Source organism: Ammospiza nelsoni, chromosome 4 (assembly GCF_027579445.1).
Source record: "Ammospiza nelsoni isolate bAmmNel1 chromosome 4, bAmmNel1.pri, whole genome shotgun sequence".
Taxonomy (NCBI): domain Eukaryota; kingdom Metazoa; phylum Chordata; class Aves; order Passeriformes; family Passerellidae; genus Ammospiza; species Ammospiza nelsoni.
The window spans coordinates 23,858,182-23,875,206 of NC_080636.1; the positions used below are offsets into that span (position 1 = coordinate 23,858,182).

At 45.0% G+C, this 17,025-nt stretch overlaps 1 protein-coding gene across 2 annotated transcripts in view; it reads left to right on the top strand.

Annotated features, from left to right (window-relative positions):
- Window positions 1-1,965: 1,965 nt before the first annotated feature.
- LIMCH1 (LIM and calponin homology domains 1) overlaps window positions 1,966-17,025 on the top strand; it is a 174,408-nt gene continuing 159,348 nt past the window's right edge. For both annotated transcript variants that reach the window (XM_059471429.1, XM_059471431.1), the window contains exon 1: window positions 1,966-2,261. In XM_059471429.1, coding sequence (XP_059327412.1) covers window positions 2,166-2,261 — 96 coding nt within the window. In that variant the 5' untranslated portion in view covers window positions 1,966-2,165. The remainder of the gene's footprint in view (window positions 2,262-17,025) is intronic.

Here is a 17,025-nt window from a genome sequence, read left to right on the forward strand (position 1 = left end):
TTACACTCCTAAATACATAACAGGGCTCTTTAAAGACTGCACTAGCTCTGTATCCATGTGGTGCTGTGGGGATTTAACAAATTTAAAAAGTTGTGTGTGCTTGACTGTAAGCGCATAAAGAGGAGTGTGTATCAGAGCACATTTTCTTTAATGATCCATGAAACTTGACTGCATAAATGGGAAATGAATGTCCACCCCTCACTTCTAGACAAGGGCTTACCCCAGCCCAATCCAGCTCTTCTAGTTCTCCAAGAGGTGATGTTGAGATCACCAGACAGGAAAATCATGCATTTGATATTGCACAGTAATAAAAAAAAGAGGTAGGATAATTATTTTAAATTGTTAGTCTTTCACTGCCCCAGGAGAATGAATCTAATTGTTATCTGATAAACATCAATGTTATTTAAATATTACAAGAATCAGAAAATAGATTGTTAGCATAAGTATTTCAAAATACACTTCTTATTTATCTTTAAATATTTGAGATTAGATTTCCCATTCATCTAGTTTTTGTCTAGTTGCAGTTCTCACAAAAATCCCTATAAACCTTATATCCTGTTTTTAGGCCCTTTGTTACTCCAGCATATTTGAGGCAATAAACAAAGACCAAAAAAAGGTAGCAAACAATAAAGACAAATTCCTAGAATGGAAACAGAGTTAAATATATACACTTTCGTGGTATATTTATATTTTAAGAGTTGGCAATTTTTGTTGACTTTCAAAATAAACAAGATTTAAAATCCCAGCTACTGAACTGCAGGGAAATAAGGCCCAAACTAAGGGCACGTTGAAAAGTAGATCCTACAGTTTGCTTCTTGTCAAAGTTTGTTGACACCTATCACAAGCTGAAGCAGTGGCCAGCTACGACCCCTTCAAAAAAACCTTATTAGTAGGGGTTAAAGTTCGCACACCTGCATTGCCAGCACACAGATACTTTTCTATGCTTTCATAAATATAAGAAAGCAACTTTAGCTCATGTTTTAAACACCCGTGAGAGGAGATTTTTAGGATTTGTCTTTAAAAGACTGGGTGAAAAAAAAAAAATTCTGTTTCTAGAAACTTCTATGCTTAACCTTAGGCTAAAAAGCATCTGCTTGATCTGGGACTACTCACACCATGTAAGTTAGGCATGCAAGTCTCTGCAGGACAGAGTTGGATTTCTTCCTCTGCATGAAGACAAAACCGGGAAGCATTCATCATGGTTTGTATTTTCAAGCACACCTTGATGCCTGCTCTGCTTCCCAGGGAAGACTAACGCGGTCCCGCGCTGTGCTGGCCCTCCCGCGTTTTAGCCAGGCCGGTGTGGCCCCTCGGCAGCCACCCGAGGCTCAGCCAGCCCGGGGCGATGTTCCGCAGTGCCTCAGAGGCACCTGCCGGGCCCCGCTCCCGGCGCAGCGGCCCCGGCCTCGGGCAGGTGGTGAGGGCCGGCCGGGCGAGGGGCAGAGCGCCTTCCCGCCGCGGACATGGAGGTTCTCGGGCGCTCTCCGGAGCAGCATCCATTAATGAGGTGTTTAAGGCACCAGCCGCCAACAGCAACACACCGTGGGCGGCTCGGTGCCCCCCGAGAGCTGAGGCGGGGGACTGGCTGCCCCCAGAGCAGGGGAGCCTTGCCATCGAGTCCCCCCTTCCCGGGACCAGGGGTGAGGGGAGCGGCTCTGCCCCAAGCAGGGGGAGCGCCTTTCCATCCCCGTCCCCGTCCCCGTCCCCCACGGGGGTGCCCGAGTCCCCCGCCCACCCCCGGCCGCAGCGCCGCCCGATGCGATGCTCGCGGCGGGGAGGCGGCGGCGCGGGCATTTGCATGGGCTGAAGGCAAAGCGGCTTCGCCCGTCTGTTTTATTTTTAGCTGGCAGCTCAGGACAGCGCAGCGCAGCTCCGCTCCGCCGGCGGGGCGGGCGGGGCGGCAGCCGAGGGAGGACCGAGCCGGCAGGGCGGGCGGGCGGACGGGCACCGGCGGAGAGAGGTTACCGCAGGCGAGCTGCAGCCAGCCGGGCTGCGGAGCGCCGCCGCCCCCGGCTCCCGCCCCGGCGGCTGCGAGCAGGGAGAGGCAGGGACAGACAGGCAGCGGCCTCCGGCGTGCCCTCGCTGCGGCCGCGGCTCGCCCCGGGCCGGCGACTCGGTGCCTGGCTGTTCCCCCGCCGCAGCCGCGGCGCGCCGGGGCCCTGCAGATGGCCAGTCCTGGGCTGGAGCTGGGAGAGGTTCAGCCTCCTGCCGAGCCCCCGCAGCCCGAGCTGGCCTTCACCGAGGCTCAGAAATGGATCGAGGTAAGCCCGCGGGATGGCAGGGGTGCGGGCGCCTGACCCCATCGGGGACGCCCCGCGGGACAACCCGGTGTCCTTCCCTCCCCGCCACGGTCGCTGTCCCCCCCGGGACTGTGGGCGTTTTATTCCACGTTGATCTCTATCCCGGCCTCCCCGCCGCTCTCCCCAGCTTTCCTCGCTGCGGGGCCAGCAGCCGGGGCCGAGCGAGCCGCCGCTCAGCCCCGCGCAGGGTGCGCGCCTTTGGATGGCCCCTACCCCCCCCTTCCGCCGCTTCCAAACTTAATCTGCTAATCGCATTTCCCCGCCCCGGCGCTGGGATGAACGGACCCGGCTGTAAACACGAGCCGGGCAGGTGCGCCGAGCCGCTCTGGAGGGGCGCGGATGCTCCCCCGGCCCCGCGGCCCCCGCCCGGCCCCGCGCCCCGCCGGCTCCCCGCGCCTCGGGCGGCAGCGGCGGCCGCGCAGGGAGCGCTCCGCAGTGCGCGGAGGGGCGGGCCGGCCCCGCTGCCAGCCCGGGGACAGCCCTGCTGCCCCTGCTCCCGTCTCTCGGCCCACCAAGGAGAGAGATTTAGTCTGGCTGTTCAAGCAGGGCAGAAAAATTAGATGTGCTGGCTGTTTCCTCGCGCCGTAAAACGGAAAGATGGGCAGGTGGTGGGTCAAATTTAACAGTTAAATATTTTGGCTTGTGCCAATAGAGACGCTGAAAATAGCTCTCCATCTGATTTCCGGTACAGAACATGTGTGAAGGTGGCATAAACCCAGATACCGGGGTAGCTGCTCCCTTCAGCTGAGGGCTTTGAATTTAATCTGCAGCTTTTAGAAAGCCTCAGTGGATTCTCTTTCCTGAAAGTGACTAGGCAAAAGGTTGTAAAAATCCTTGTGACTTTAAGATTCTGTGAAGCCCTGTGAATTTCAGACTGTGATGTTTTAGTCCAGTATCAATTGGAAAAGTAATGCTGTGTCAGTCTTCAGGGAACTGGCCCTGACATAATACGAATCTGGCTGGTGTAGGACCAGAGGCAGAGGAACCACGATGAATGTGAAAAGAAGGGCTTTTGTGCCAAGGAAAGGTGAGCATGCAGCTTGGAAAAGTGAAACGCACATAAACACCATTTGTCTTGGGAAGATGAATACAGCAGTTTCTCTATAGCCTTCTTTATGACTGAGGACCAAGGGAGAGAGGCACGTGACTCCATCATACATATGCTATAAGCATACCTTGTGACCATGAGTCCTGCTGACTGCCAATGAAGCCAAGAACTCAATGGTGAAGCAGTTCTCTGTAGATAACAAAGCTGTCATCAGCCACTCCAGGCATGATAATAGTTAAAGGACTGTAAGTCTTCCTGTATTAGAACAGAACCTTGTGGGTCAGGCAGAAGCTTCCCTCTTGGGCAGTTTATTCCACAGTTCACTGTAGCAGGAGGTCTCATGCCTGCTTCTTGTGCTACACAGGCCCTGGTGAGCAGAGCAGGAGAGCTCTTTAAGTTCTTTGTCCTCCATGCAAGTCCAAGAGTTCAATATGTACAGGGGAAGCTGTCAATAACTTCTTGTGCTTCCTCCTTCCTCTTTAACATCCTCCAAATGTTAAAGCATCATCTGATTGATGCCTGAGTGACAGAACTAATGTACTGTTAATTTTGCAGCCGTCCCCTTGCCTGAGGGGAATGTGTCAGGAGCCTGGAGCACTGCCACAGCTGTGGTGTGAGAGGGAAGCATCTGCCTCTCCAGCAATGCCCAGAGTTGGTGCTCCCACTAAGAGAAAGAAGGAAGAAGCTGCCAGTGAAGCAAATGTGGCTTAATTTGCCTAACACATCGTATTTGCTTTTAATCCCAGTTTGGCTTAAGCTCTGGAGCATGAGTGTTATTACCTCTTCCAAAAATCTGGTCAGCACTTACCCTTCTAAATCTGAATGGTTTGAACTGATGGAATTCTGCAGAACTTGATATGCTAGTGCAAAGTTATCGAGAAGCAATGTCAGTCTTAAAAAGAAATAAAATTTAAAAAATAGGTATCAACAGTCAGTGTGCCAAGCCCTATCAATTTGCATGAAAGGCAGAAATGGGGGTCATGGTGTGTCTGACTACTAAGTCCATCTGCTTCACCTGGCTCTGTACTTGTCTCTCACCAGTTTATTCTCTGGCCTAAAGATGTTAGGAAGTGTCCAGTGTGTTGCGTCTTCCAACTCCCCTCTGACTATTTAAAATTACATCTCCCTCAAATGAAAAGAAAAGAAATTTTTATAATTGCAAGGAGACCTATTGAACCTGTAGTATGGAGCAAACAAGCTAGTGAGAATGTTAGCAGTGTAAGACAGCTTAAAATCTGTCATAGGCTGTAAAATACTGCCATACAAGGAAATTAAAGTAGAAATGGACAGATTGGTAACTCTTTCAGCTTACTGTGCATTTTTATTTCTAATGATTAAGTTGTCTGACTTGCTTGTTCGATTCTCATCTGGTTTAAATCCTTGTGTGAGGGCTGTCACTGTTGTTGTAGGGCTGCAGAAATCCACCCCGTGGTCTGCAGTACATTTCTCCTGTGGTAGGACTGGAAAAAGAGGCTTCTCCTCCTCTTGCAGATGGGCAGCCAGGACATTAAGTTATGAGTGTTTAGATCTGTAAGGATCAAGGAACTTTGTTCCATGCTCCAGAGGTCTTAGGGGTCCTGTTTTTACTCCTTGGGTCTGTCACCTTTCACCAGAGATGGTCTTCTGGGTGCCACAAGCCTTCCTTTTTCTCTGCCAGCACTACTTTAATCTGGATGCTGCAGTGTAGAGTGGTCTAAATTACACTGAAGTTTTGGTGGATACCTTTGGGTAGAAAACCAGGGTTCAGTCTTGCTTAATTTTGCATAAATATCAACTGTGCATCCCCCTTGTAACAGCAAACTAGTCTATTAGTTTAGTTTAGCTTGGCATGTACTACTTAAGTGAAGAATGCCCTCCTAATGATGAAATGCACCTTATTAGAAGCACTCAGAGGAATTAAAATAAAGGCACTGAATGAAAAATCCTGTGAGAGAGCTACATCAGTCTGCATTATTAAAGGTGTGGTATCTCATTTCAATTAATGTGTCTCAGTTTCACTGAAAGAATATATCAACCTTGTAAAGCCTAGTGGCATACTATAGCAAAATAACAAATCTAATTTAATCTAATGGCCTGCAGTCTTAAAATATCAAGGTTCTGTGTGTGTGTGTTTAATCTGGAATAGGTGGTGGTTGAAAGAACATCTGTATAAACAGAGTTATTTTTGCTGTAAAGACTCATAGGAGAATAATACGGTAATAAAGTCACATTTAATACTGGTGTAACTCCTCAGGGTATTGTTATCTCCTCATCGTGCCTCCTAGCCTTGCCTCATTAATATGCTCTCTCCTCACTGCTGAGACATGGTTCAATTAGGGATGGTTTTTCCATAGATTTGAATTCCTTAGAAACTTTGCTAGCTGATAACAAGACTTCCTTCATAGTTGTATGGCAATAATAAACAGGTTGAGTTTTTCTGTCCATTGTGACCAGTGCTTGACTTTTATCGTTCCCTCTAGATGTGTGTAAGCTAAACCCCATCAACTTCTAATAATCTGCTGCTTTTTTCTTATATACATTCCCCACGAGAATTCTTGTGTTAGGGAGAAATTTGCCTACCAGAGAAGTTTGTTGGGTGTTTTGTGTCTTCTTTTTGCCTTCTAGCATAAACACCCTTTAGATTTTTGTATTTAAGGTGATGTTTTAAGTTGGTAACAGTGGTACTGCTTCTAGGAGAAGCTGTAGGACTATGTGCATTCCCTAGTGCCTCTGGATGTGCCACAACATACAGAAAAATAGGCAGGCCCCTCCTGCCCTATCTTGTCTATGGAAGAGTGTGAGAGGCATAAATTCAGGGAAGTGACTCAGGAAAATAAACTTCATGTGATTTGCTTGAGCCGGGAGTCTAGAAACAAGGTTTCTATAGGGTTTATCTCAACCAGAGAGGAGGTTCCCACTGCAAAAATGTAACTTAAAAGGAGTTGAAGGTAATTCATTGAGCAAAATCTTTCCTGATGGTGAAGGACTTGTTTGGAGTATCTGCAGCAGTGTCCTGGAACTTGATTAATACACAAGTTTGTTCATATGGGCTTCAGAATGCAGTATGGCCTTTGAGGGGCATCAGAGATAAAGCTCTTTTGGTGAAATGTATTGGGAAAGCTGACTGATTCACTCAGTGTACAAGCAACCTGTGTCCTGCAGGAGTGTTTCTATTTCCAAACATGTGTAGACATCTACTCTTCTGTGAAGCTGATCCTGGGATCCTTGAATAGGGACACCAGTTCATTTGACCACTGACACAGTTCCTAGAACGCTGGTGCCTGTAGTCAAACTGAGGCCTTTGGGTGCCTCTACAGTCATGCCATTATTTGGATAGGAATTCATTAAATACAGCAGACATCTTCTCCAGCAAGCATTTCCAGAGACTTCAGTTGAACCACTTTATGAGAGTATTTAAATACAACCATTTAAGCACAGAATGTTGCACCAAGCTCTAAAAATGAATGGTTTTATTAATCAAATATTGTTGAATAGTTATTGAATGAGCCTCCAAGCAGTGTTTGCAGGTCAAATTTCTTAGCCTTTAGCCTTTCTTTCTTTTGAGCTCTTTTTCTTCTGCTGGAAGAGTGTCTTACCTATATACTTTATATAATGTATTGGGAATTAATTTATTAAAGTGAGCAAGTGTATTCACTAGAAGAAATGTATGCAAATGTTAGACAAGTAGCTTGATGTGTGGGCAAGCTGAAGTATAGACCAGAAGAATCCTTCCCATGGTGTTTGTAAGGTAACCATGAAGAACCAAAAGGTGTGTGGTTGGTATCAGGCCCTAGATGTATGTGAATGCAGGACAGCTTTACTGTGATTACAGGGACTGGACCTGGAGAGGAATTCTTCACTGCTATCTCTGCATCTCCTTCTGGGCAGCGTTCAGGGACTGCAGGCAGGACAGATGGGATGCTCTTCATTCTGGCTCAGTTAGTAATTTGGTGGAATGACAGCTAAATTGACTTAATGGGGGTGGTAGAACCCACCCAAACTCTCTGACCCTGTCAGACTACCACCTTCTAGAAATTTTTTCCCCTCCAGTTGCCTGGCAGTTGACCTCCAGTGCTGTACACATGAACCCAGTTCCCTTGTCATGAGATCTGTTTAAGCCATGCTACAAGTAGTGCTTGGCACAGGGCTGAAAATAATCAGAACAACAATACTAGTGTTGAAGGGATAATATCAGGAAAAGCAGGACTGAACTCTTAATAGTCTCAAACCTGAATTAATTTCTACTTTCAGTATTGAAATTTTAAAATAGGTGAAAGATCTGACCTTAACACAGTCTGGGATGCCGTTATGCAGTTGGTGGTGGAGACCAGTTAGCACAGTTCTGTCATGTCAGTGGGCTTGTTCTGCTGGTAGTTACATTTTTTAAAATTACTTTTTTAAAGGCAAACTTTGGTGCTCTAGACAGGAAGGTAAAATCTTTTCCAAGTATGGAGTTTAAATAGTAGGTTGATACAGCAGAATTTTCTAGCTTCTAAAATGTTTTGTCTTATCAGGTTATAAAAACTGCATTATCTTTTGTTTGGAAAAATCTAGCAGTCTAGGAGCTTTTCATCCATGGATGAAAAATTCTGTGCATTCTTTTCTGCAAACATTCCAAGAAGAACAACTTTCTAATGAAAAAGACATTTATGGAGTGAAAGTGTCACTCAAGAGGACAGCTGCATGGGGCGAAATATGAATATTTTTGTGTGCATGCCATGAAGATCTAAGCTTTCCCTCCTTCTCCTTCTCCTTCTCCTTCTCCTTCTCCTTCTCCTTCTCCTTCTCCTTCTCCTTCTCCTTCTCCTTCTCCTTCTCCTTCTCCTTCTCCTTCTCCTTCTCCTTCTCCTTCTCCTTCTCTTCTTCTCCTTCCAATATTATCACTTAAAGACAGAAGTCTTGCCTCACTCAGGCCCTTAGATGACAATGAGTACAGCAGATACCATGGCACCAGGAACATGACATTAAAATTGATAGCTGAAATTCTCCCAGCTATGTTAACTACTGCTGTGGGTGAAAGGGTTGTGGCCTTGAGACAGAATGTGAAGAACAGTAATGTACCACAGCTTAAAATAAACAGCATAAATGTAATTCCTGTACCTGAGACAGGGTGAGGACTGACTGCTGGGGCAGCAGCTCTGATGGAAAGGACTGGGGCAACCTGTGGGAAACAGGCTGGGTACAAGCCTGTGATGTTCTGCTAGAAGAAGAGGCTACTCCTTCATGATCTTCTGGAGCTGGTAGTGATGGAGGTGGTTGTTTGCTCCTGTTTGGCACTTGCTAGGCCCCTCTTGGAATACTGCATCCAGTTTTGGAGCCCAGAGTGTGGGAGGGACATTGGTAAGCTAGAGGAAACTGAACAGGGAGCCCCCAGGCTGGATTGGGCTGGAATACTGTCATGAGAGAGAGTGTGATGGAGCTGGGCTTCTTCAGGAGAGGTGGCTTTGTGTGGATTTGGCAGCAGCATCGCTGTACCTGTGAGAAGGTTTTTGAGAAGACAGATTCAGGCACTTCAGCGAGGTATGTGACAGGAAAATGAGATACTTGTCATAAATTAAAATAGGAAAGATTATGGCTTTGATATACGAAGAAGTTTCTTCACTATGCCAGATGAACATGGGTGCAGGTTGACCAGAGGTGCTGGGAGAACACCATCCCTGGAATGTTTCATTCCTGTCTGGACAAAGCTGGGAGTGGCCTGATCAGACCCAAGAGCTGCACTTGCACAAAGCAAAGGTTGGACTAGAGGCCTCCTGGTGTCCCTACCAACCTGGTTATTCTGTGCATCTATGGTTCCTTGACAGTGGGTGGGTAAGCATCACTTAATCTTATTTTTAATGCTACTTTATAGGCCACTTGTGTTATTGCAGTGAAGAGCCTGTTTATATAACCAAGATCCTTCTTTATACAAAAGCAAAACTCCTATGGCTTATGGCAGGCATCGTCAGGGTATGCTACTGAGTTTTCTTTGTAGAAACTCATCAAGGCAGTATGAAATATGTTTGGCTTCTAATCTAACTATTTTTGCTAAACCTGTTTTATTATAGGAAACTGTAAAAATTACTAGTTTCATTGGCTTGGCTTGAATTTTTTTTATGCACTACCATTAAAGAATTTAAGATTCCTTTCCTTTCCAGAGCTTGAGAAGATGACATGCAGGGTTAATTCTTGAGAATTTAGATGCTAAATCCTTAAGAGGCTTTTTGTTTCTGGTATTAGTTGTTTATAAGAATCCTTTACCTTGATAGTCACTCTGATCATTTCCAGTATAACCTGCTACTGCTAAAATCCTGTTAACTAGAATTTTTCTTTAGTTGTGTGCATATGTGATGATTATTGCCAGCAATCCTTACCCTAGAAAAATGTCTAGCTTAACAACATGATTAATAATAGAGCTTGCATCCGATGTTAAAATTGACTTGAAGTACTCTAGTGAATTCTTGATTGATGAGGAGAAGAAAATTCTCTTCATTTGCTCACTTGAAGAGAAACCCTATTTTGCTGGTTTCAGAGGTCTCGTGCCTAGTACCAAAGACAGCTTGATTTTGAAATCAATCTTGACAAGCTAAGATTATGAAAAATAATACTGCTATGGCTTCTTGGCTTTGGCATCATTGTCAGTGATTCACAGAGCACTTCACAGGCTAAGGAGCAGCATGGTGGAGGCAGGGGAAGCAATTCTTTAATTCTGCTCAGATTGGATGGATGAGTAAGGTAAGAGAGAAATGCTCTTCATTAATTGATCCTTCCCAGAGTGTTCTGCATGATCTCTGGTTCATGATGGAAATAAGACAGGGATTTCTGCAATGTGTGATCTGATCCCACTGTGAGTTTCAGAAAGAACATCAAAGGAAAAGTTCTCTGTGATGGCTTTTTCCTTATGCTGTTCCAACATCCAAATTCTCTCTACCTCTATCTGACTTTTCCACAGTCTTCAGATGAATCCCAGCCCTTCAGTTATCTACAAGCTGTATGGAAAGTGGCTGCACATACTCTATGTAATGCACAAAACCCAGGAGACCTCATGCTGATACTGTAAATACATTTCCCCTGGTTTCCTTTCCTCTTGGTGTTGGTAGATCTCTGCAGAGCGCTGCAGTCAGGAGCAATCAAATGTCTGGGTGGATTACAGTATTATTTAATAAATAAATTAAGCTGTTACCTGCAGTTCCTCAGTCATGCATTGCTGTGTCTCAGGTTTATTTCACCAATAATGAGGAAGCAAAATCTATGGAAAGATTAATACGTAAGAGTTACAAAAATTTATTTTAGCTCTGATACATACATACAGCAAAAGTGCAGGTCAAGGGCTTTACATAATATATTGATAATGCTTGATAGCACTGCATCATCTGAATTCCTTCACAAGGGATGGAACTCTTGGATGGAGAAGTTGTGAACTGAGGATGAAGAAAAGTATTGTCTTCCACTCTGGGACCTTTGCATTTCCAGAGTGGCAGGAAAAACTCCAAATGGTCTTTCCACTAAAACCAAAAGGCCAAGAAACTCAAAGGAATTCGTAGCTCAGCATCGGGTCACAGACTGGCACAAAGAGCTTTAACTGTTGCTCTGACTTGAGAAGCATAACCTTGCTTTTGCAAAAGCAGAGGCTGATACCCATATAATAACTGATTTCAAGTGGGAGCAGAATGCCTGCATGGCTACAGAGGACAGGGGGTTGAGGTTAAAAATCTCTTTGTGGGGCTTTGCCAGCACTGTTCTCCATGAAATGCAGAAAGTTGTGCTGTTGTATGACAGCAGATTGTGGCTCTGGTGGAGGTTAGAGGTCTTACTATGGGTCTTAAAGCAAATGTAATTCCCAAATCCAAACCTCTAACTTTAGTCTTCACCTGCATATAAACATTCAAGGAAATTATGGAACTCATAATAATTTAATTTCTTGTGCAAATTTTATATCTGATATTGGTGTATTGGACACTGTTTTAATTCTACTTCCAGCAAATACTGAAAATTCTTTGTCTGAAAGTCTACTTTACTAATCTAGAAAATTCTTAAGTAAGAGATTTTTTTTTTTAAGTCTGCTGTCAGAGAAGGGAAGCTTCTGTGTCTGAGGAAAAGCACTGAAGTTGTCCTCCCTTTTTTTCCCCTGAATTCCTGGTTTTGAGTATGAGCTTCTTGCCTTTGATGGCAATTTTGCTTGTATTTTCCATTTTCTTTTTTTTCCATTTTAAAAAGTGTCATGGTGTGTTAGCTGAAGTCTGCTACTTGTCAGTGAGCATTTCCTGACTGTGTTTGGGAAAGGGAGAGGGATGAGAAGAGGCAGAAGGGGCTGCCCTGTCTCTGTCAGCCTGGTGCAGGCAGGGATGCCCAGTGTGCCAGGACGTTCATCCATGAATCCCTTGGCTTTGTTTCTGTGCGATTGTTGGGATTCATTTCAGTGGGCTAACTCGCATATATTGTTGCAACAAAAACAACTCTGGAATTTTTTTCAGTCCAGAGGCATAAATGTAACTGTGTAATCTAAACAGGAAAAAAAAAAAAAAAAAAAAAAAAAAGAGAATAACTATGCAAGTATCTTTTTTGTCTTTTTTGTATTTGTCCTTTTCCGGATTCTGGTGAGTTTTGTTTGAAGTTGTGGTTTGGAAAAAGGAAGCAATGCATTTAGGAGTATGCATGTGCAGTGTCTGTCATCTGACAGTATTTGGATCAGTTAAAGATAGGCAAGAAAATAATCTGTTTTCCAGAAAAAACTATGCTTGCAAGGAAAAGAAGGTGTCATAATCAGTGAGTCACAAAAGTAAGTCTTGCCTGAGTTCACAGAAATTATATAAAATCTTGGCCGTCTATCCTACCCCTCCCAAACCCAATTTTTATTTCAACAAGAGGGCCTTCAGTTTTGGAATAACATGTTAAAAACCCCAAAATCAACAAAGTTTAATTGACTCAAATGATCCTTTATTTAAAACATCTTGACTGTTCCAAAGGGAAGCAAAAGTACTCTCTAAACATTTTTAATTGTGAACATGCAGGTCTTCAGTCTTACTGGTACTTTGTTTTCTCCTTCTCTCAGACCAGAGCCACTCTGCCCATGCCACTGCTCTGCTGAGGGTGCTGGGCTGAAGGGCACGTTCTGGCAAGGCAGGTACTTGTGCCTGCTGGTGCTAAGGGCTGTAGGCAGTGCTGCACTGATCTCTCAGCACAGCCCAGACGCACTGGTGGCAGTGCTCAGAGTGGAGGTGCTGTGGTGGCACTGCTTGGAGTGCAGGTGCTGTGGTGGCAGTGCTCAGAGTGCAGGTGCTGTGGTGGCCCTGCTCAGAGTGGAGGTGCTGTGGTGGCACTGCTCAGGGTGCAGGTGCTGTGGTGGCACTGCTCAGAGTGCAGGTGCTGTGGTGGCAGTGCTCAGAGTGCAGGTGCTGTGGTGGCACTGCTCAGAGTGCAGGTGCTGTGGTGGCACTGCTCAGGGTGGAGGTGCTGTGGTGACAGTGGTCACAGTGGAGGTGCTGTGGTGGCACTGCTCAGAGTGGAGGTGCTGTGGTGGCAGTGCTCAGGGTGGAGGTGTTGTGGTGGCAGTGCTCAGAGTGCAGGTGCTGTGGTGGCAGTGCTCAGGGTGGAGGTGCTGTGGTGGCAGTGCTCAGGGTGGAGGTGCTGTGGTGGCAGTGCTATGGTGGCAGTGCTCAGGGTGGAGGTGCTGTGGTGGCAGTGCTCACAGTGGAGGTGCTATGGTGGCAGTGCTATGGTGGCAGTGCTCAGGGTGGAGGTGCTGTGGTGGCAGTGCTCACAGTGGAGGTGCTGTGGTGGCACTGCTTGGAGTGGAGGTGGTGGCTCTCATGTGGTGGTTCCAGCTGATGGTTCCAGCACAGGCAGCTGCTGCACTGCAGCTCCTCACATCCAGAGACTCTCAGACCGGCACAGCACAGAGAAGGGTGAGATATATCCTGTGAGGAGATGAGCATAAAGGGAGCACGGGTGTTAAAAATCAAGCTGGTGAAGTTGCAGTAGTTTTACCTACCTTATTTTTCAATTATTATTTTCTCCCAGGAAGCAGTCATCATTTGGATTTGCTGATGCTCACTTGCTATGGGTGGCCTCCAGCTAAAAGCATCAAACCCATCAAGCTGGATCTGTCGTAGGACTGGATCTGAAGGATATGCAGTTTATGAAGGATGTACTGCAATTGGTGGGCACCCAATTTGAAACCTTTTCCTAAATAGGAAAAGATCCCTATTTCTAGGTAGAAATGCATCTCAGTAATGAATGCTTTGTAACTTCATTCCTTTCACTCATTTTGCTTCATGTTAGTAGCTTCAGGGGAGAAAGTAAGCAAAGCAAATAAGTTATAGATAGCTATGGGACAATTTAATGAAAATTCACAGGGGTAGCTCTGGGTGACATTCCAGTAAGATATAATAAAAACTTGTCTACCAGTGCTTGCAGAATTTTATCAAATAACTTCCGTTCATTGTAGTTCACTACTGTCTCTGAAATAATAGCTGAATAATAGCTTTGATTCTGTACTTTTTATTTTTGGATTTCAACCAAGACTCTTGAGTTCATATTCTGGTCATAGGCAGATCTGATAATTTGTAGTTTTTACATCCACCCTCAATATTTGTTAGTTTTTCAGCACAATGCTTAGTTCTCCATTACATTACTGGGTTTTCTTTTTTTCTTTTCTTTTTTTTTTAATAAATTGTGTGGAAAAAAACTTGCATTTCAGCTTCCCACATTAAGGGCCTTGAAATCAATAGATCAAAGCCAGAGCAGACTTGCTGGAAGTGGTGCAATCTCAAACTGTGTTGAAAGCTTTTGTTTTCTGCCTTTTTCCTGTCTCTTGGTATCTCCCAAGAGGAGGAGGACCAAGAGGGGGGTCTCTGTGCAGGGAGGGGGAGAATGCCATCATTGCATGCTTGGGGTGCAGGGCTGTGTGACCAGAAGGAGCTGATTTTCACAAGCAGCAGTGAAGGCAGCCTTGGCACAGGACGAGGAGCTCTGATATTGAGTGCCAAAGCAATGGCTTCCCATGGCTTGACCTGGTGTGCAGTACACCCAGGAAATAGGTGCTGTTGGAAAAACAGCTCATGGAAAAAGGACTGTCAGTGTCAACTATGAGCAGGGAACATTTCTCAGGGCATGCAACTTCAGCCAGGTAAAAGTTTTCTTTTAGCATTGAGAGGGAAAACCAAAGCATCTTGTACACAAAAACATATGAAAAGAGGAAAACATAAGCTCCTATTTTTGTATTTGGTGGGGAGAGTGTTTTAAACTTGGAACTGCAACAGCATGAAAGCTGTAAATGGTTGGTGAAGCAGATGTGATAGAGACAACAAAGTTAAGATGCTTCCACGCATCAAAAACTCTTGCTGCTACTCTGTTGAGAATAAGCTTTTATTTCTTTAATAAAAAGCAAGTTAAAGAAATGGCTCTTCCACAATGCAGAAAGCTGCTGACAGGGGCAGAAGGTCACTTCCAATGTGCACACTTGTGTCCTTTGTTGTCCAGAGGTGTATCATAGCAGAATTCCTTAGGACAATGGCATGAAACGAAAAGAGCTGCTGTCTGACAAGTCTTCCACAACCCATTGCATTTACAGGTTGCCATGAAAATGTCTTGTGAACGACTGAGCTTGAAGCCAAATGTGTTGACCTGTGCACTACTCCTCAGAGCCATGATTTCTTCCTGCCAGAAGTCTAATGAGGCTGTTGGAGGGAAAGAGCACATTTGGGAATTTCTGGACTGCTGTAACTACAGCTCTTTCACTCCCAGTGCAGTGACAGAATATTTGAACTAATACAAGTTAGGAGAATTACAACTTTGTTTTTACTAGTAAAACAAAAGATCCTTTTTTTTTTGTTCATCAACAGCCCATCTAACTTAAAATATGGCTTTTGACTGAAGGGCTTTGGACCATTTTGCTTGCTGCTTGTGTGGGCAATGTTGAGGGATTTTTTTGTCTGTAAATGGCTGCCCAGTAATCCATCTGTTAATGCACAGAAATATGGATGGCAAAAGGCTCTCACTTGATGAATTTGTCACATGGATTCTGCCAGCTCTCTGCCTCCTATGTGCCTTAGGGGCTTTACATAGGATAATGGTTATTGTGAGCTTACTTGAGTAGTTGACGTGCAGTTGGTCATCCATGTATCTTTGTATCCTGGTGCATATAACTTCAAGATTTTTCTTCTAAACTTGCACAGAAATAAATAAATTTAGGAAATTTAGTTGAGAGAAGGGAAGAAATGAGAATTAGCAGAGTCTGGATAAAGAGCTTCAAGAGAACACATCCAGTAACAGGCACTTGAGACAATATAAGCTAGATCAGGCATGTCTAATCCACTGTAAAATCTCCTTTTCCCCAGGATGTCCTGGTTGGAGTGGAGATCTCAGGCCCTGATCATGTTGCAGACAAGATGAAGCTCTTTTTACTAGAAATATTTGATAGCAGTTCTGACTAGAGTGGGTTGCTCAGCAGGGCTTAGTAGAGATTTCCTGGTACATTGTTTCTGTGAAGTTGAGTCTTCAGCAGTTCTGCATTTAGTATTCCCTTCTATCACACATTTAGTATTCCCTTCTATCACAGTAGAAAGTGAGAAGCATGAGTACGGACAGATACCAAATTGCCAGATCATCTTTTTGGAAGACACTTGGACTCAGCTCTCAAATTAATTCCAGACTGACCCTGCTCTGTTTCTGAAGAGAACAATTGCTTCTTTCCTTTACTGCTTCTGTCTTTGTTCTGCATAAACCCTGTTTTTAAGACAGAAGATGGTGAAGGCAGTTTTTAGTTAAACTGTAGTGTGAGCTCCTGGTTTTGCTTTGAGGTTGGGCTGGACATGTTGCTTTCCAGGTCTAGGCAGTTGTTCCTCTAGTCGACTTGAACAGCATTTCATCCTGACAGCTGTTTTGCTGACATTATTCCCAGTTAGTTATTCATTGGGATTAAGAGCTTTCTGCAGCCAGAGCTCTTTGCTGGGAGTGTGTTGTCATTTGGCAGACCATTAAACCAGTAATTCTAAAGCGCTTAAAAATTTTAATTTGCCCTACATTCTTCCTATTTGGAGTTCCAGCTTAATTGTTCTGTGGGCAAAGAATAAAAATTTACTATAAATACCCTTATTTTTCTCTCTGTTCCCCTTCCCGCAGTATTTTCAAGCCAAAAGAGCCAGATTTTGGTAAGGATTGCTTTTTCCTGAGGTAACACAGGTATCATGTGTGGGCTTGGGACTCTGTGTACAACTGTTCCTTGAGCACATGAGCCACAAAGTCACTCAGCATTTATCTGCATTGTTCACTCTCTGGAGATGTTACTGCAGTTTCCAGATGTGGTCCCATGGGTAGCATGGAAGAGCCACCTGGTCCCTGGGGGGAGGGTGCTTATCATGGTGGTGATGAGACACTGGTGCTACCTCCTTCTGCTAGTGCTGGTGGCACTGGTGGTGTCCCTTCACCCTGATGTCCTCACCTCTCGAGGAGGTGGCAGCAGTGGTTCTTGCCAGCGCAGCTGGGCTGGGTGAAGCCAGAGGAGAGTGCTTTGTGTGTTGCAGATACTTGGTGCTTGAATGGCCAATTCTTTCACTTCTCTGCTCCTTGGCAGTCACCTGATTGTAAATTGTCTTATGCTTTGAGAGTTACAGTTTTAAGCTAACGTGTAAGCAATCCTCCTGTAATTAAAATCAAGGATCAGTTCTCTTTTGGATCTGTAGCTTAGTTTATCCTGGCGCTGGTCCAGACTAGATGGAG